Source organism: Vulpes vulpes, chromosome X (genome assembly GCF_048418805.1).
Source record: "Vulpes vulpes isolate BD-2025 chromosome X, VulVul3, whole genome shotgun sequence".
Taxonomy (NCBI): domain Eukaryota; kingdom Metazoa; phylum Chordata; class Mammalia; order Carnivora; family Canidae; genus Vulpes; species Vulpes vulpes.
This window is the reverse complement of record NC_132796.1, coordinates 30,988,986-31,010,082: the sequence shown is the minus strand read 5'-3', so window position 1 is coordinate 31,010,082 and position 21,097 is coordinate 30,988,986. Positions and strand designations below refer to the sequence as shown.

The 21,097-nt window shown below is 37.2% G+C and overlaps 1 protein-coding gene across 1 annotated transcript in view; it reads right to left on the bottom strand.

The window, feature by feature from the left end:
- The window catches only part of CFAP47 (cilia and flagella associated protein 47), a 503,092-nt gene that overhangs the window by 346,370 nt on the left and 135,625 nt on the right, over positions 1–21,097 (bottom strand). The window contains exon 26 of the mRNA XM_072744557.1: positions 17,699–17,908. Within this exon, the coding sequence (XP_072600658.1) occupies positions 17,699–17,908 (210 nt within the window). The remainder of the gene's footprint in view (positions 1–17,698; positions 17,909–21,097) is intronic.

Genomic DNA, 21,097 nt, shown 5'->3' with positions numbered 1-21,097 from the left:
ATTTCAGTATATGCTTTAATAGTTAATAAAAATAAATTTTACTTTAAAATGTTACTGAGTTTAGAGTAACTTGGTAACATGTTTTCTCAAAAACAAAAAACAGAGTAAAATGTAAGTACTCTCCTGTAGAGGGTCTAGTAAATGCAGTACTTGAAAAGTATAAAACCACTGCTCTTCAGCTAATATATTCTAAAATAGGGCACACTAGTACACCAATAGTTTATGCAAGACTGAGATAAAGGTCATTTGGAGTGCATGAAAGACTAGTATTATCAAACCCTAAAGTAGAATCCTGAACTATCTTTTCATTTTAGCATGGGAAAAAATGAATTCAAATTCCTATCACTGATGCTTCTTTATGTAGACTTACCTAATTGTAATAGGAAAACACTTATGTCTAGCCACTATGTCTTCTACCCTAGAAGAGATCAGATTCCATCACCTACAAACACCAATGTACTGGCTACAAAATACACTTGGGGACTGATTCTCACAGTTACAGGGAATATGTTGTTAAGATCATAGTGCAAACATTTGCTGCTGGATTTGGAAATTAGAAAAGAAAAACCCTTAAAATACAATAACTCTGAGGTAAACAGCTGTCAAGAGAACAACAGAGTATGAGAGTAGGGGAAAGGTAGGCATCAAAGAAAGCATAAAACAAGTAAACCAAAAAGTATAAAACATAATAAATTTGCATGGTCGTTTCAGTAAATTGACTGATAAATTTGGGAGTTTTACTAACAACTACAACGGCTATATTTGAGAGATTAGTAGCATACAGGATATTTTGTTAACAAGTAAAAGTAACGAAAGGGTGCCTGGGTGGCTCAGCTGGTGAAGCGTCTGCCTTTGGCTTAGGTCATGATCTCAGAGTCCTGGGATTGAGCCCCACATCTGGCTCCTTGCTCAGGGAGGAGTCTGCTTCTCCCTCTTCTTCTGCCCCTCCTCCTAACTCATGCACTCTCTCACTCACTCTCTCAAATAAATAAATAAAATCTCTTTAAAAAGTAAGGAAACATTTAGTTACACAAAAACTACAGCAAGCTACAAAATTGATTTGATTTGCATCTAATTCATATTCATATTTGCTGCTTTTAAATTCTCTTTCATTTCAAAGGTCTGTTGATGTCAGACATTGCCATCGGTCACCATGTCCTTCCCCCCCCCCCCATGTCCTTATAGCTATTCAATCAAAATCACTCTTTTCCATTCACCCCTTTATTACTGTCACTGTAGTTCTGTACCTCTTCACAGCATCAGTCTGGGATAGCTTATTTATTTGTCTCTCCACTTCCAGTTTTTGTATTTTCATCATCACCTAACACATAAATATCTTCTCTCTTTCATCTAGTTCCTTATAGACAAGGACCAGTACACAGCACATAAAAGATACTTGGAAGTTGTGACTACATACATGGATGGATGGATAGATGGATGGAGTGACTGGCATCCTCATTCGGGATACATAACAGAAAAGACTACTTCATAGCCATCATCAGGGACACAAGTAAAATAACCTCAAATTATCATAGTTTGGGTTAACTGGCACAAGAAGTTTATTATTTATTTTTAAGAGATTTATTAAAATCAATAAATGTGTAGGAAAGAGAGTAGAAGCAGATGGGAGAAAAAGAGGATGAAGATGGGCTGCATGGTGTGGAAACAGGATGATGTAGAATAGCCATAGAAGGCCTTGGTCAACTGGGCAGGGAGCTTTGAATTGCCCTTCAGAGCTTCTGGCATCAGGCTAAAATGTCTTCCCTCACTCACTCACTCAAACTTGCCTGAATCAGTCAGGGAATACAGGCTGCTTGACGGAGGGGGTGTAACCTTAGGCCAAGTGCAGCTGAGAGAGATTCTATAGGCACTGACAAATGGAAGTCATCAGCTGACTTCATTCTGCATGGTTGGACAGCAAATCCCACCTTGAAGGGGCACCAGGAAGTACAGTTCCATGTGTTCCATACTAACCAACCCACTTTTATTTTGATTTCTAAATCAGAAAAATCTAGCAGGTGAGATGATCATCTAGTACAGCAAAGGGTACAAACTGCCAAAACTCTTGGTGTATTTTACAACAGAGGAGGTACATGTTGGTCAATTTAAGCAACTCTGCCTAAGTAAGTAAGGAGAGGCTGGGTGACCAGCCAAGAGCTTCATATGCCCCCTAAATCTGTGTAGCCCTTTCAAGAACATAGAATCTTCGAGGCACATGTTAGAATTCTACTGACTGTATATGTGAAACACCTTTCTTAGTCAATTTTCCTCATGCCCAGCTGTTTTTCATTAGTATGAACTCACTGTATATCACATATCATTTATCTTTTGTAAAAAGTATCATCTGAATACCTAATGAGCAAGGTAATGCAGCATGGTGTTTAAAACTATGGTTTCATCATGTGGAAACCAACTGAATACAAGGAGATAATACCTTTATTTTGAAAGTAAGGGTATGACTGAGTCCTCTAAGATTCATTATAATGATATTTGTCTTTAAATTCCAAGCATTTAAATGATTAACTTTAAGCAATCTGCTGAAATTCTGAAACAATATTATTAAGGCACTTTACTATATCAGTTTCTATTTGGTTGTAATACTGAAAGTGTTAAGGCTATAGGTAGAGATCAAGGGATTTTAAATAGTAAAGTTACATAAAATTAAAAATATTAAAATAAGATAGCCCAATATACTTAATAACATATTAAAATAAGAAATGCTAGTAATATTGTTAGTTTTAAGGTGAATGCAAATTTATAAACAAAAAACCTCAATTAGTTGAATCATGTTCTGTCGTTCTTTTAACTCAAGGGAAGTAAGTGAATTTTGATTTCTATTAACACCCTCCTCTGTAAGCACAGAGCATATGTTTGAATATCACCTAATGTGAAATGATCAAAATTAGAGACAGTAATAATTATAGAGAACTAATGGCCACAGAAATTAACCCAGGTTGTGTTGGGAAAGAAATACACAAGAGATCTTTGGGTCATCAGTGATATTCTATTTCTGGACCAGAGTGGTAGATAAAAGAGTGTTTACTTTACAATGATTTGTTAAGATGTGCAAATTTATTTCACATAGTTTTATCTATGCGGTTTCAAGAAGAAAAAAACCTTTCCAAACAATTACTCAAAAAAGCAACTTATAAACCAAATGCCCTCAGATTTATACTGCTGTGGTAGTTGAAAATTTTCACCATGGAAATATCATTTGCACTAAGGACAAATTTAGAAGTGATTGGAAGTTTCTTTGTAAATGTGGAATCGATGGTGGCATTTAGAAATTGGGAATGTTAGCACAAACAGCTCCCCACATTATCTCCAAATCAAGATTATAATCAGCAATGACAGCAGGAAGCAACTTTTAGTAGTCAATGGAGAAAAACCCAATATGCCATACCATGAAGTATATGAACAAACCTCTTCTTATTAATAATAAGTCAACACCACCAATACACTTGTTTGGAGGAATCTAAATGCAGAACGGACAAACATAAAAGTAAGGATATATTTAAAAACAAATCCAAGGGGGCACCTGGGTGGCTCAGTCGGTTAAGTGGCCCACTGTTGATTTTAGCTTGGGTCATGATGTCAGGGTCCTGGGATTGAGTCTGTGACAAGCTCCACGATCAGTGGTGAATCTGCTAATGATTCTCTCTCTTTCTCTCCTCCTCTGCACCTCCCCCACCCCAGCCCACACGCGCTCTCTCTCAAATAAATAAATAAATCTTTAAAAAATAAAATAAAATAAAATAAAATAAAATAAAATAAATAAAAGCAAATACAAGGATTTAATAAGAACACAAAAGGATAAACATATCTCTGCACCAAAAGGAAAATTTTGGAAAGTCGGGGCTAGGATGCAGAATCATGTCACCTTCCACACAGTTCCTACTGAAATGACAACTACCAAGCTTGCTGATGGAAACTGGGCATCAGTGTCAGGGCCTTTCAGGTCTTGCAGAACTTTCAGTGAAGAAGGCCAAGTTTGCAGTTGCCTGAAAGGCTTGACTATATGAAATGCAATTAGAACACCAAGAAGGATTTATGGAATGTAAAATTTAATAAAATTCTTAAAGTACAGAAGAGGAGAAAAACCTATTCCTACTTGGGTTGGAGTCTGCTGTTGCCCAAAATCTATCTTCTTGCTCATAGAAACAGAATTCCTCTCCCAAACCTCGACAGGACACACAGCCATACAGATACACAAACTTGACCTAGGCAAAGCCCACAGGACTAAGCTTGGGTCAGTGACATATTGGCAAAAGTGATGGGTACATGTTCTAGTTCATCTCCTTAAAAATTTTTGGCCTGAACTCCCTGCATTCTATTCTATTAGTCTAGAGGTAAGAGTAGCAGACTTCAGAAGTTGTACATTAAAGATAATGGAGCAAGCCCACAAGCCCCAGACTACCTTACATCTTCATTCTGTTGTGTGACATATGCAGGAAAAAACCCACAGACGAATTAGCCAGAATATTATCTTAAAAAAAACCTTTATCTAGGTCTATATCAATGTACATATATTTATCCATACATACACACGCAGGGCTGCATATATTTGTATGACTAAATATATAGGGACACCTGGGTGGCTCAGTGGTTGAGTGTCTGCCTCCAGCTTGGGGTGTGGTCCTGGGATCGAGTCCCACATGGGGCTCCCTTCAGCAAGCCTGTTTCTCCCTCTACCTATATCTCTCTGCCTCTCTGTGTCTCTCATGAATAAATAAATAAAATATTTAAAAAATAGTTAATACATGAAAAGATACCACATTACAATTTTTTTTAAAAGATTTTATTTATTTATTCATGAGAGACACAGAGAAAAAGGCAGAGACACAGGCAGAGGGAGAAACAGGCTTCCTGTAAGGAGCCTGATGTGGGACTTGATCCCAGGACCCCGGGATCATGACCCAAGCCAAAGGCAGATGCTCAACCCAGATGCCCCAAGATACTACATTTTTAATACAACATGTGATCATGTATGTGGAATCAAAAGTGGAGAAACGAACTCTTAATGGTATTTTTAACTTTTGTATTGTTTGAATTGTTATAAGTATACTTTCCTTTTGTTATTTAAATGCCTGATTTTCTATGCATAAAGCAATCAAGTATTATAACAGCAATCAAATATTATAATCCTGTTAAGGTATTTTCTTGATTAATCTATTCATATTTCCAAATAGATGAAGGATTGAGTAGCCAGACAGGGTGTGAGGAAGAAGAGATGTAGAGGACCCTACTAATAGGTCCCAAGGTGGCAATCAACTCCTTGGGGATTCAACTTCTAAGACCTTGTGAAGACTAGCAATCAGGCAGGTGCTTATAACCAGTAAGGGAGAGACAAAGGACAAGACATTGGAATTCTCCCTAAAATGAAAAGTCTCTAAGCAGGGCAGAGACTCTCCAACCATCGCTGGCTCCAAAGAGAATGGGGGTAACAAGAAGGAAAAAGGACCATGGTTAACTTTCCTTGCTGCAACCTGTGTTAAAAGTACCATGATTTTTGTAATCAGAGAAGACACAGCAAATATTACATTGGAAGTTTCTGGGCTTTTGAAATTTCTATATAAATTTTAAGCACTACCAGTTTACTATAAGTGAATGATGACCAAATCATAATTATGATTTTTTTCTGTTGATAGTTTATTATAATACATTGGTATCCTATGTTTTGGTTAAATACAAATAAACATTTTACTTTATAATTGAGACTGTGCTACAGTCCAATGCTCTAGTTTAACAGATCCACCATGAAAATAATGCTCTTCAAAGAATGAAGGTGCCATTGCAAACAGCTTTCCACAGGGCTAGGTCAAGGAATAAGGAACAGATGATTGTATCAGAACAAAGCACAGCCCCTTATAAACTCTACTCACCCCTCACTGCATATTCTTTCTATACACACAATACCAAGAAAGGTGGACAAATACACAGTGTTATGTATGACCCAGCCCCCCAAAACATGACAGATAGTGTTTTAGGGCAATATTCCAACACTGTCTTCAGTTATGATCTATTAGGTGGTTATTGAAATATTCTTGAGATTTCCCATTGCCTACATTTTAGCAGCCATGTTGCTAAAATTCTAAATGGCTCATTGTTAATGGGCATCAGGTTTGTGCTAAGAATGGAGACTCCTAAAGATGAACATATCCTAAGTAACTGCTCTTCTTAATACATAAGGGGAGTTTTGAATATCTCAAAAGTTGCTTCTAGCTATCTGGTAGTATCCTAGAAAGGTTCTTGACTCACTTTATATACTTATTTTAAATATTTAAATGTCCATTTAAATATATATTTCTAGGTTTATTTTAAATATCTGAATATCCCAGAAAGTCACATATAAAGCAGATACTAATTTACACTAGATTTATTAAGGTCACATTACCAACTTGAATGCATTAATGCTCTATGTGTTTGATTCTGGGTCTCATTCATTCTCTGGTAATCTCCTTTATGTGCTGCAGGTTCCCACCCCATCAAAAACAGTAAGGTGTCTGGAAGAGGCACATGAAGAAATACTAGAAACAGAACCAAAATTGCCCAGTGCATACTATACAAATACTAAATTATGTGCTGAGTAAAACAATAATTAGAATCATCTTTCATCATTCATTTCCTTTTTATTGTATTGAATGCTTAAAAAATAATAAAATTTCAATTTGTGATTGTTGATGCCCTATTATTTTAATAAGAGTAAGCATAACAAGTTTTATTATGCATCAAAAATGTTTTTGAATCCATAACAAGGTTGATAAAATGCAATTCTATGTAGAAAAAGATATAATTAAGAGCTCTACATTCTGTTTTATACAAAAGATCTGCACATTTTAAAATACATTTCCCCACTAGTGAAATGTTCAGCATATTTATAATTAAGACCATGGGCTTTATCTCTAAATTTAGAATTAATAACTAACACATATCAAAGGAAGAAGGTAGAAATTACAATTTATCATTTAAACTTCCTATTCATGTATTAATTTGCCTACATATGTCAAGTCCTTATTTTACTTGTTTTAATGTCAGAAGACAGAACCCAGTACCTTAAAATCAGCAACTTGCAAACAAAAGAAGATTGTGACTAGTTATTTTTCAGAAATGGTCAAGAATTTTGCTAAACCATATCTTGCTCATGATTAGGAAAACTAGAAATTTATATTGCTTTAGAGTGAGCAACTAAATCAGGCACCACCCAGAAGTTTGTGTGCCAAGAAACTCAGAGCAGACACTTCAGTGGCAGCTTTGCTGCTAATGACACCGAAGCTTCTAAATACCAGCCAATCTCAAATGTGTGGGACCACTTCTCCTGATGTCATTAGAACTATATTAACTGTGTTTTTTGGATACAAAATCATGTTTCATAATTGTAAAAGGGTGATATTAAAATATTTATCTGTGAATATCAATGAATTCTACAATCTAAAAGGAGGTGCATATGAATATGTAGTATAAGCACCTGACAATTAGTTTTTCTGATTGTAATGTTAAGTGCCTGACATTAGGCTTTTGATTGCAGAGGCATCCACTTCAAAGACATCCATCTCAAATAAACACACTGTCAGCTAAACAACTAGATAAAAAGCCAAGCGACCTCACCCATGAAGTTCTCTGTTGACCTAGATAACTGACCATCTAACTGCTTGCTTTTCCCTTCCCTCACTTTAATCTCTGCTCTTATATTTTAAATTCACTAATAAAGAGTGAACTCCTGAAACCCTAGCTGCCCTGCCCTCAAGCCCAGGCTTGTACACACTCTCTCTCTTTCTACTGGAAACCTGTGTGGCCCTGAGCGTGACTTCTACCCTTAAAAACACATAATAAGCCTTGTTTTTTCAAAGTTCCCTGATGGTTGCTACTGGGGCGCATCTTGCAATCATAGTTAACAATCACAAAGGTCTTGGTCCAGCCCCAGCACTGGCTGTGAAAGAGGAAATGTCTGTGGGGACTCGCCACAAATAGCACAGGAGCGCGGGAGTGCTTCCAGCATTCCTAGCCAATAGTCACTCTAGATAATGTGGACTGACCCAAAAGAAAATAGTATAGAATCCTCTGACCTCTGGCTATGACAGGCATTAGGCCTTTAATCACTAAGTCTTGGGGCACCTGGGTGGTTCAGTTGGTTAAGTGACTGCCTTCGGCTCAGGTCATGATCTCAGGGTCCTAGGACTGAGCCCTGGCAGGCGTCCTGCTCAGTGGGCTCCCTATTCAGTTGAGAGTCTGCTTCTCCCTCTCCCTCTGCTACTCTCCCTGCTCAGTCTCATGCTCTCTCTCTCTCTTTCTCTCTTAAACCAATAAATCTTGAAAAAAAAAAAAAAGTACTAAGTTTTGAGTGGGCTCAAGGCTCAAAAGGAGTGTTTGAGGCAAGCCAGGCACCAGTGTAAGGACCTAGGACAGTGGCTGGTTACCAACCAGCAGAGAAATGTTTCTTTGGCACTTATTTCACTGGCAAAAAAAAACAAAAACAAAAACAAAAAACAACTGTGTGCTAGCTACTCAGCAGCCTTGATTTTAGTTTAACCACATCTACCAAACAACCTGCTTGGCATTATTATTCTTCCTGTACATTTCTAATCAGCGTCTCATTCAGAACATAACATGTGGTTCAATTTGCCTAACAACATCAAAATCTTCCTATTCAAGCAGCCCAGGTGGCTCAGCGGTTTAGCTCCGCCTTCAGCCCAGGGCCTGATCCTGGAGACCTGGGATTAAGACCCACGTCAGGCTCCCTGCATGGAGCCTGCTTCTCCCTCTGCTTGTGTCTCTGCCTCTCTCTCTGCATCTCTCTGTGTCTCTCATGAATAAATAAAATCTTAAAAAAATATATTCCTATTCAAGTAATGGATTATATAGCACATATCAAAACTTAGAAATAATTTTACTGAATTTTCTTAGTAAACCGATTGTGTTTTAACAATAAAATCCTAGGATTTGAAAAGTCGAAGGGAAGCAAAGTTGTGTAATAGAGATAATGAGATGTGATCTCAAACCAAAGTTTTTTCACAATATAGCTGGGTAAGGGTCAAAAAGAAAAATAGTCAATTTCCTCTGCTATAAATTGAGAATTATACTTCACAATGTAAATCTCTTAAACAAATTAGGTTAGATAATGTATTAGCAAATGAAGCAGATCTACTCTAAAAGAAAGGTATTTAAAGACGCTGACAGCGATACCATTTTCTAGCACTAATGTTATTTCTAGCCAAATACTTAAGTGTTCCATTCTTTGATCTACTCTTTCTTTTTTTAAAAGACTTTATTTGAGAGAGATACAGAGAGTTTAAGAGAGAGAGCACGCACGCAGGAGCAGCGGGGAGGGGAGAGGAGCAGAGGGAGAGGGAGAAACAGACTCCCCACTGAGCAGGGAGCCTGACCTGGGGCCTGATCCCAGGACCCCGAATCACGACCTGAGCTGAAGGCAGACGCTTAACCCACTGAGCCACCCAGGTGCACCTAATCTACTCTCTTGATGGCATTTTCCCTTATTCTGTCTTTCTAGGTCCAGTGCTTCATGAATCTTATTGCAGATGAACCACTTTGGGGATATTTTAAAAAAACAGACGTTGGTTCCTTGGATCCAAAAAGAGATCTGAAATTCTACCTTTCACAAAGCTCAGTGTCTGTCTGGACTAGCAACCTGTTATATATGAAATATGGGGACGACTGGGTGGCTCAGTAGTTGAGCATCTTTCTTTGGCTCAGGGTCTGTTCCCGGGGTCCAGGATTGAGTCCAGGATCGAGTCCAGGATGGAGTCCTGCTTTGAGCTCCCTGGAGGGAGCCTGCTTCTGCCTGTGCCTGTGTCTCTGCCTCTCTCTCTGTCTCATGAATGAATGAATGAATAAATAAATAAATAAATAAATAAATAATAAAAAAGACATGCAAATATGCACGCCCCACCCAAGACTTACTAAATCAGGAACTCTGGAGGTGGGGATTGGAATCTGTTTTAATAAGCCCCCAGGATGAGTCGTATGTAGGGTCAAGTTTGAGAACTGGGATTCTAGAGTGAAGGCTCTCAACTTTGACTTCTCAGTAGAATCACATGGGGAGCTTTCTAAATTTTCAGTGCCTAGGTAGCCCTCCAGACAAACTACATCATATCACAGTCTATGGGTTGGATTGAGGCATGCATAGTTTTTAAGTTTTCAGGTTATTTCTGGTTTCAAGTTATGAGCAACACTGCTCTAGATGGGGGGGGGGAGTGAGGGGGAAGGAACACCACTATATCTATTTGACAGATAAGGAATTTAGGTTTCTTTCATTTTCCTTAAATTTTAATTTTCAATTACTCATGTTAACTCTTATAAAACAGCTGAATTTTTTTCCTTTACTCTAAAATTATTTGAATTAAATTGGGCACTAACAAGGGAAGATATAATCAGTTTTTATTATAATAGATATGTGTTAAATATTTATGGGATTTAAAAAAAATGTATGGAATACCTCAGAGTTCGGACATGCCACATTCCTAATTGTGAACCTTCAGTTTGTGTTTGATATTTTGTTCTATTTTTTTTAAAGATTTATTTATTTATTCATGAGACACACACACAGAAAGAGGCAGAGACATAGGCAGAGGGAGAAGTAGGCTTGGCTTCCCGCAGGGAGCCAGATGTGGGACTCGATCCTGGGTCCTAGGATCACGCCCTGAGCCAAAGGCAGCCGCTCAATTGCTGAGTCACCCGGGCATCCTATGTTTGCTATTTTAAAAATGAGGCACTACTAACTCAGGTTAACCTTTGGGTCACCGGAAACATACAGGTGAAATCAACTCTGAATTCTACAAAAGTAAACGTGCTATGTTTGGCGTTAGTCATAGGAAAATATTAAGCTGTCTTTGGCACCCTTAGGATTGCTATGAAATCAATTTCCCAAAGCCATAACTCTCATCCTTTGCAAGGTCTAAGTGTAGTCAGTGAACTTATAAAGTCAGAGTAAGAGGCAAGGACTTCATTCTCATAATTATAAGCTCCTGCAGGATGTAATGTTCCCTTCTCCTCAATCTGTTGTGCAAAATAAGGGATTACAACATTCTGGCAACTCTTTTTTTTTTTTTAAGATTTTATTTATTTATTTATTCATGAAAGACACAGAGAGAGAGGCAGAGACACAGGCAGAGGGAGAAGCAGGCTCCATGCAGGGAGCCTGATGTGGGACTTGATCCCGGGACTCCAGGATCACGCCCTGGGCCAAAGGCAGGCACTAAACTGCTGAGCCACCCAGAGATTCCCCATTCTGGCAACTCTTAATCAACTTGTTCACTGTGTGAATTCCCAGATCAGATACATTTTCAAACATAAAAATAAACATCAATACTGAAACACAATAGAAATAATTGGGAGATTCTCCGGAGCAATCCTTAACACTATGACAACTGTCCTGCCCCTGTCCCCTCTTCCCCCTACCCCAGGGTGTATCTAATTGTTCTTAATAGAAGAAAGCCCCTATATCTATAGTAGCCACTGAGATCATTCTGGAAATCTAGAATACTAATTTTAAAACTAATGCCAATTCTAGAATATTTACTCAGTTACTGCAACATACCAGCACAGGGACTGTTCTAAGCACTTTATATGTATTTTCTTGTTAAATCCTCATAATCACCATCTGCTCAAATATCACATCCTCAGAAATGCTTTATCTGTCTGGTAGATGGAGATATCCCTTACTTTCTATCTCATTAAACTCATATAATTTCCTTGTTAACTTGTGACATAATATTATTTAACAGTTTTTGTCTCCTCCATTATAATGGAAGCTCCATGAGGCCAGGAGTTCATTCTGACCTCAGAGTCAGAAAAAAAAAAAAACAGGTTTATTATTGCCACTTTGTAAATATTAAATGAATGAATGAATGAGAAAAAATCTACTTGAGAACCAAGAAGCCTTTTCATGAACAAAAGGGATAATTTTGGAAGCACAAGATTTTTGTGGTGGGGAATCCCTGGGATTCATTATCACTCAAAAGCCATGGCTACTACATTTTCTTACTGGTTCAGAATCAAGCAATGGCTTCTCAAATCATTCAAGGTAAAAGTCCAAATCCTTACAATAACCTCAAAGGCCCCACTGGGTCCACAGTGCTACTGTGATGTCTCCAATCCTTTCTCCTAAATTCCTCCATTGGCTCATTTCATTTAGGTTGCACAGGCCTCTCTGTAAGCATCCCCTGATGACCTTGCATCAGCTATTCCCTTGAATAGCTTGATTCAGTCAACAATGTCCCTGAAAAAATATTCCCAGATATCTTTCTAACTTGACCGTCTGTTTCACATCACTTAGATCCCATCCTCTTAAGAGAAACACTCCTTATCATCCTATATTCTACTGAGACCTAGTCATTCCCATTCTGGTACTCCCCAGGACCTGACCCTGCTCTTTTACTTTGTCCTTATAGCCTTCATCAATAATCACATACCAGACTTCCACCTTATTATGTGTACTGTTTATTGTCTCTTTCCCCTCTGCTAGACTCTAAGCTCCACTGGGCAGGGCTCATGTTGTGATCTTGGAGGTTACCCCTAGTGCTGAGAATGGTGTCTGGTACATGGAGAACATACAATAAATACCTGTTGAATAATGGAATGAATGAATAAATGCCTCAATTGTTACTCACAATGTCAGATTGCTAACTGATAATAGTGTTAAAAGTATTTGGGTGGGGCAGCCCGGGTGGCTCAGTGGTTTAGCGCTGCCTTCAGCCCAGGGCGTGATCCTGGAGACCTGGGATCGAGTCCCACATCAGGCTCCCTGCATGGAGCCTGCTTCTCCCTCTGCCTGTGTCTCTGCCCCCCTCTCTCTCTGTCTCTCATGAATAAATAAATAAAATCTTAAAAAAAAAAAAAGTATTTGGGTGACTGAATCAGAACCTTGCTTTGGTTATTCAAGGCTACCCTTGACTGTGAGCTGCACTGAATTGAACACCTGGACATTCTTTTTTTTTTTTAGATTTTATTTATCTATTTGACCGAGAGAGAGAGAGAGAGAGAGAGAGAGAGAGAGAACAAGCAGGGGGAGCAGCAAGCAGAGGGAGAGGGAGAAGTGGGCTCCACACTGAGCAAGGAGCCCAATAAGGGACTCAATCTCAGGACCCCAGGATCATGACCCCAGCCAAAGGCAGATGCTTAACCAACTGAGCCACCCAGGCACCCACACCTGCACATTCTTATTTCCCAGCTCCAACGTGAATGTTTATCACTCAACCAAAGCAGAGATATTTATGTACCTATTATAAACTTCAAAACGTATCTTCTCCTTAATTATTTTGTATTGATGATTTGTTGATTAGGGACCACCTGCAGACATTTTAGATTCACTTATTTTTATCAATAATCAGTTAACACTTTTTCTTCAAGGTAGATTACTTCTTAGGATGCTTTCCATAAATCTTTACTTATGTAAGGGAATTCATGTTATTCTATTCAGGGAATATTTCTTGATCCATTCCCTAATTCTAAAGAGTATAACTTATTTAAGACCTATAAATGTACTTAATATAATTATAAACTATACTCCTTGGTGCATAAAGGCAATACAGAAACTAATATACACACATAAATACACATACACATTTATTCCTTCCCTCTTTCTCTTCCTCTCCCCTCTATACACCCCTGCATTGGGACCTCACATGCCAAAAGTAAAAGTAAGGAAACAAGAAGAAAAAGATTGAATTGATTAGTATATAAGGAAGATAATAAGTTAACCTAGAATAGGAGTTGATTCGTAAAGCAGCAATAAAATCTGTTACTATCACATTCCTTGACTCCCTCAAAAACCATTCATAATACCATTTAAACTATTTTATAAACAGATCCAAAAATTACTCATGAAACATATACTTCTAAAATACAATGAATTTTGTTTCAATAAACATGCTTCTTTTATTATTTTGTAGGAAAAGAAAATATTTTAATTTTTACAAGGAATATATGTTGTCCATTTTGAGATTTTATTGATGTGAAATAGTTTCAAAAGAGCATTTTAGCAGTCATTTTGATACTGGATTTCAGTTTTATACATTTATTCAAAGACTTTTATAAACACTATAAATTTTAAAATATCTGAAAAAGTTATAGTGTATCATAAGTACTCATATATAATAAGCTTATTTTTAAGACTTTATTTTTAAGTAATTTCTATACCCAATTTTGGGCTTGAATTCAAAAGCCCAAGATCAAGAGTTGCATGCTTTACCTACTGAGTCATCCAGGTGCTCCATAAGCTTAATTGTAAGTAAAAATCATCTTCTGTAGTTTACTAATGATAGTTGTAATACAGGCTTTTTCAGTGAAACTATAAACATTTACTTTATGCTATAACCATGGACACTATGAGTTTTTGCCTCATCAATAAATTAATATATCAATAAAAATAACTGAATATCTCAGTGCTTATTGAGTAAACTTTAATTACTATCATTACTACATGTCAAACACGAAATCTTCATTAATGTGTGTTTTTGTGTGAGAGAGAGATGCAAAACAACAGGAAAGAAAGAAATTACACCATTTCTTTATGTTTGTAAAAAATACATGACAGTGCATATAAAAAAGTGTAACTATAATAAAGATTTCTGTATGACTCTCTCTATACAATCTAAGTGGTGTTCAAACAAGGTGACTAGGTGCATAATCTTTGGAAACAGAAACTTGGTTCAAATTCCTGGCACTTCCACTTAACATCTGAATGAGCTTGAATAGCTTTTATCATGCTATGGTCCTTAGATATATCTTATGTAAACTAGAAATGAAAATCTAAAAATATCCACTTCCCAGGGCTGTTGCGTGGATTCTATGATATCTAGCCTATGATCCAGGACCTGAGCTGTGTTAATTAATAGCTGTTGACCTCATGCTTCCTTATGTAGCCAGGCTTTGATTTCTAGAACATGACCTCTCCTAGCTCTCCTATGTCTTACTCATTGATACCAAAACAGAGCTCGCAAGACTCCCACAATCTGCTCCTGCTGTTCTTTAAGCTTTATCTCTTAGTTCTGCCTTGCCAATATCCATCAAACCCAAAACACCAAAAATATCCCCCCACATACAATACTGCTTCAGCTTCTATACTTAGTGCATTTTTTTAGACACTTATAATACTCTTTGACCACGTCGCCATCCTTTCTTCCCATAGATATACAATCTTTGTCCCCAAATTTTTGGGGGAATTTGGAGAAAAGGCAAGTAGGGTATGCAACCTCTGAACTGAAGGTATACGAGTGTGGAGGGGACCATAATTAGTGGCAGCAGGCCTGTTAGAAAGAATAATAGTGACTATAATTTATAGCTCTTGGACCAGCTGAGCTAATCCAACTGTGACAAAGTCTAAAAAAGGAAGCAAATAAGAACCCATTCATGTTAGACTACAAAGGGAACCACTGTATGAAATGGTCTTACGTGAGTAAAAGAAAGCAAAGTACGAAGGAATGAGTGTTTTATTTTGTATTGAACCCGTGTGTTCCAATATGGACAAATTGGATGCAAAAAAAAAAAAAGTTTCAATTTAGGACAAACACCGACAAATTTGTCCTTTGAGATTTTACTCAGAAACCTAGGTAGCCATCCCTGATTTCACCACTGCCACAAGACATTTATTAGTAGCTCCTATTGTACTGTCTTTTGTATTCACCTCTTGGCACCAAAGAGTATATAAAAAACACTTATTTAAAGTCTACCTTTACTACACTGACCTCTATCAAGGAAGGGCCCCTTTCTAATAATCTTTTCTTACCCAAGAGATTGGGCAGGGCACACTTGAACTACCACAATAAATAGAATAGATGAAAATAAATAAAAGAATAAAATTTATTCCAAAGAGAAATTCTGTGGTGAGAAGGAAACTCTTGAGGAATTTCTGGTGGAAGACCTCATTTATCTTAGGTAGAAAGTCTACAGAGAGAAAGGCAAAGACAGCTTTGGAATTGAGAAGAGACAGAAGACTGGCCATATGCACTATGGGAAACTAGATAAGGAGTTAACAATGAATGCAGTAGTAGAAGGATTTGCCAGCATTAAGGTTCCACAGAGTGCTTATGATTCTTGTTCATCTGGTTGCATGGGAAAGTCTTTTGTAGCCCATCTATGATTTTGAAAGTTTCTAAATTACTTCTAAAAGCTCTACTTTAAAAAAAAATAAAAAAATAAAAAATAAAAAATAAAAGCTCTACTTTACCCCAAAGTTGCTGAAGGTTGAAATGGAGTTTAGTGGAATGTAAGGTAAGAAGTGTGGGGAAATCCAGGAAGAGCCAACAAGTCTCAAGGCCAAGAGGAAACACGGCAAGAAAGAAAAGAAAACATTATCAAATATAGCACCCCCCACCCCCTTCTAGAGACTGTTTTCAGGTCTCCTTACTGTCCTATTTGCTGACCAGAAGTCAGCACACTGGCACAATGGAGTCTGTCCATGCCCCTGTTAGAGGCGCTTGTACCATTGTCACAGAAACTTGGTCCACCCACTATTTAGTGAAACTATGTCGTTCCTCACCCTGTTAATATGGTCTGAATCTTTGTTAGCTTTAAGACACGGATAAATTATTCATTATTTTTATTTGTGAGTTCACAGGTCCACTTTACATAGTGCTTTGGGCAAACTGTGAACTTGTGGATTGGAGTGAAGTAATCTTTTACAAACAAGGTCGGTAATGTACAAAAAGACAGAAAGAAGGTCTCCCAGGACAGAAGCACAGAGTTCAGTGCTTGATAGGAGCCTAAAGCAAAACCACTAAAATTTGTTTTTAAATATCAACAAAAGACAAACTGTTAGCATCAAAATAGAAAAACAGGAATCTGAGTAGTGTGACTTAGATGATTTTATCCATCAACATATGCAAGAGACATGGAAGGTGGAGTTCAGAACTCTGTGAACTGTGTCCTGGATACGGCCACACTTTGCTCTGGATCCAAAATCCCAATACCATCTGTCTCTCTCCCTTTCAATTCCTAACACAGAAATCAATCCTTTGACTATGAATATACCAAACAGCAATAACTCCGCTACAAGTTAATCAATGATCACACTGAGTACATATACTGACACTAAATCTTTAGTGTACAATTCCCTCCAAGGCTACTTCTTACTCTAAACATTTTTAACAAACTATACTGCTCTACCTAATAGCCTCCTATAACTTGGTGAATCAAATCATCCCAGGGTGTAACGTAAAAGAATTTTTGGCCCTACAAGGTAAGAAATCCAGAAACACGTTTTCACCAAGGTGTATCTGAATTTCCCTGAGTCTGCTAAAGCAATATGTAGCAAGATCATATCGTTTAGAAAATTGTTATGTTGATATCTCTCATTTTCATTTACTACTCATTTAGCATTTCCTTTGTGCCAGTTCCTGTCCAATTACTCAATAACTACTAACTCAGGGAATTTCTCATGATTCCAGAGGAGATAGGTTCTGCTATTACCCCATTTTATGGACGAGAAAACGGAGAGGCTCTCTGAAGGTTAAATCACTTCACCACAGTTAGCAGAGTCAGGATTCAAACCCACACAGCCTAGCTGCAGTATACACTGGTAACCACTATCAAGCTATTGCTCATGGGAGCAATGCTACATTTGGAACTTTAAAATAGATCTTTATGTCCAAAGTCATTATTATAGATGTCTTTCCTTTTAACATTTTACAATAGTGTAAAACATAAACTTATTATTCTCTGCTATCAGATACAAAGAATATCTTACCAGTTATCTCTGTTATCACAGAAAAGAATATTGGTGAGAAATGACACAGGTTTAGATGATCTGAAGCTGAGGTGGCAACTGAGCTCTGCATTTATTCCACTGGGAGAGCCTTTGATGACTATGCCTTTTGGAAACGTCACACCAATAGGGTGAGCCTCTTCATCATCAAGAAGTCTTGCTGTGGGAATCTGGACATTTATCATTGAATCTCTGTTTAAAATAAAAAAAATGGTTCAAAATACATGCAAGTAATCAGATTTTTAAAAATTTATTTATGATAGTCACACACAGAGAGAGAGAGAGAGGCAGAGACATAGGCAGAGGGAGAAGCAGGCTCCATGCACTGGGAGCCCGACTTGGGATTCGATCTCGGGTCTCCAGGATCGCGCCTTGGGCCAAAGGCAGGCGCCAAACCGCTGCGCCACCCAGAGATCCCAAGTAATCAGATTTAAATGTGTCTTCCTCTGATTTTTGAATCATTAGAAAAACTAATGAGATATTTACAATAATGTAATGTGCTCAATTATTAAAGATATTTTTACATCATCTATTATTTTCTGGTCACAATATAAGATTGATAATGTATTAATTTGACCACATAAGATAATCCAAAGTTCCTTCTGTCTTCTATGAATTAAAAAAGGAGATTATAGATGCCTGGGTGGCTTAGTGGTTGAGCATCTGCCTTTGGCTCAGGGCATGATCCCAGAATCCTAGGATTGAGTCCCACATTGGGGCTCCCTGCAGGGAGCCTTCTTCTCCTTCTGCCTGTGTCTCTGCCTATTTCTCTGTGTCTCTAACGGATAAATAAAATCTTTTAAAAAATTAAATTAAAAAATAAAAATAAGATATTAAAATCCCTGATTAAATACATGTTTTTATTGATAGCCATACTATAAATAGTACTGTCCTTAAACATATCCTTATAAAAAATTACCAAAACTTTCCAATTGATAGCTAAAGCTTTAATGCATATAAACTAAATATGACACTAACAGATGCATATACACAAAAAAAATTTTTACTATGGATACTATTAAGCACTTGTATACATATCGTGAAGAGTTTCTAATCATTACTACTAAAAAATTACACTTAATGTTCACGTATTTCATTATATACCTATAGTTTATTTAACCAATCTAAAATGTTTATGATATCTAATAACACAGTACTTAGTATTCACTTTTAAATCTAACACTTGATAACTTTTAGTGGTCAGTAAATATTTAGCCATAGTACTTTAAAATTGTATTATATATGTAGGTTCTTACAGCAAATAAGAAGTATTATCAAATGGGAATCACATTTCCCTAGTATGTTAATTAGAATGAAGATCATTCAGCTAATTCACTAAAGAAAGTAAAGAAGATCTCAACTTGAATTACTTAAACATATATGGTTCGTTGCATAAAAAATTAGAAAGATAATTTATAAATTAGGTTTGAATCCAATTCTGTCATTAATTAGCTAAGTGTCATTGGATATGTCATTAATGCTGATGATCTTATTGTACATACAATAGGAGACCATGTTATATCATGTCGACAGTCCCTGTTACATGTTCATTTCATTATACTGTATTTTTCAAAATTCAACTTTTGACTTGAGATCATCTTTAAGTTGATACCTTGATACATTAATTCAAAAGTTGAAAGAGTAAAACATTAATCCATATATTAGACTATGTTTCTTGATTAAAAAAAAAACTTTAGCACAATATAATTCAAGCCACTTATATTTTCTGTTTAACCTACAGGGACAATGTCTAGTTATAAGAAAGGGTCTTAAAAGAACCAGGAATCCCAAAGTTGTCCAGTTAATGTTGAACACTTACACTCTTGTCACCAAATGGCATTCAGAGAAAGCTATATGGTGTAAGTAAGCACTCATTGTATCTTGCAGGCCAAAGGTTAGAAACTAAAGGTTGCTCTGGACTCTACAGCTTGAATAATACCCATTTATTTTCAACCATCACAACACATATGGAACTCTTTTATCTGGATCTCAAAATGCTTAACTGTAAAATAAGAGGTTGAACTAGAGATAGAGAGGCTCTGAGGTAGCTACAAGATCTGGAAGTTTGTGAAAATAATGCGTACAGGCAATTCACAATGGTGCACAAATCCTCACAAATTGTATAATTTTAGAATTTTTTTTAAATATTTTTATTTATTTATGATAGTCACAGAGAGAGAGAGAGAGGCAGAGACACATGCAGAGGGAGAAGCAGGCTCCATGCACCGGGAGCCTGATGTGGGACTCGATCCCGGGTCTCCAGGATCGCGCCCTGGGCCAAAGGCAGGCACCAAACCGCTGCGCCACCCAGGGATCCCTAATTTTAGAATTTTTTAAAAGATTTTATTTATTTATTCATAGAGACACAGCTAGAGAGAGAGAGGCAGAGACACAGGCAGAGGGAGAAGCAGGCTCCCTTCAGGGAGCCCGACTTGGGACTCCATCCCGGGTCTCCAGGATCACGCCCTGGGCTGCAGGCGGTGCTGAACCGCTCCGCCACCGGGGCTGCCCAAATTGTATAATTTTAAATTAAAAAATTTGTTTGGCTTTTCTTTTTTTTAATTTTTATTTATTTATGATAGTCACACACACACACACACACACACACAGAGAGAGAGAGAGAGAGAGAGAGAAAGAGAGAGAGAGAGAGAGGCAGAGACATGGCAAAGGGAGAAGCAGGCTCCATGCACCGGGAGCCCGACGTGGGATTCCATCCCGGGTCTCCAGGATAGCACCCTGGGCCATAGGCGGGTGCTAAACTGCTGTGCCACCCAGGGATCCCTCTTTTTTGTTTTATATAAAGTATATCAATATACATTGTCTTGCTTGATTTTCAAAATAAATTTTATCTCATTACTTTGTTTCTAAGATTTCTAACAGAGTTGTCTCATTAGCTGAAGTTCATCTACATCACAGCTATATTTGTGTACACATATCACAAATGATTATCCTTTTATCTTCATAGAATATATTTGTTCAGTTCCCAGGTTTTGCTGTTCTGAATAATGGTACTATGAAATAATTTCAAACATATCTTATAGTACACACATGCAAGGGTTTTTCTTGCATATCCTGCAAAGTGGAATTACTGGGCTGTGAGATATACAAATATTACACTTTGCATTTTATTATTCAATGTGGTCCTAACTCATTGACATTGTAACTAGGATCTGACTTCTTAACGTTTACCTGCCTATACCAGGCAAAATACTTATCTTATTGTAGTCTCTAATTTTCATTTCCAAATTTACAAAAAGGTCAATTACATGTTTTCAAATGTTCATTATTCACTTATGAATCCTATTCTGTGAAGTACTTATCCAAGGTCTTTGTCAACGTTTCTGTTTGAGTGATTTGATATTTTTCTAATTTTTATCATTT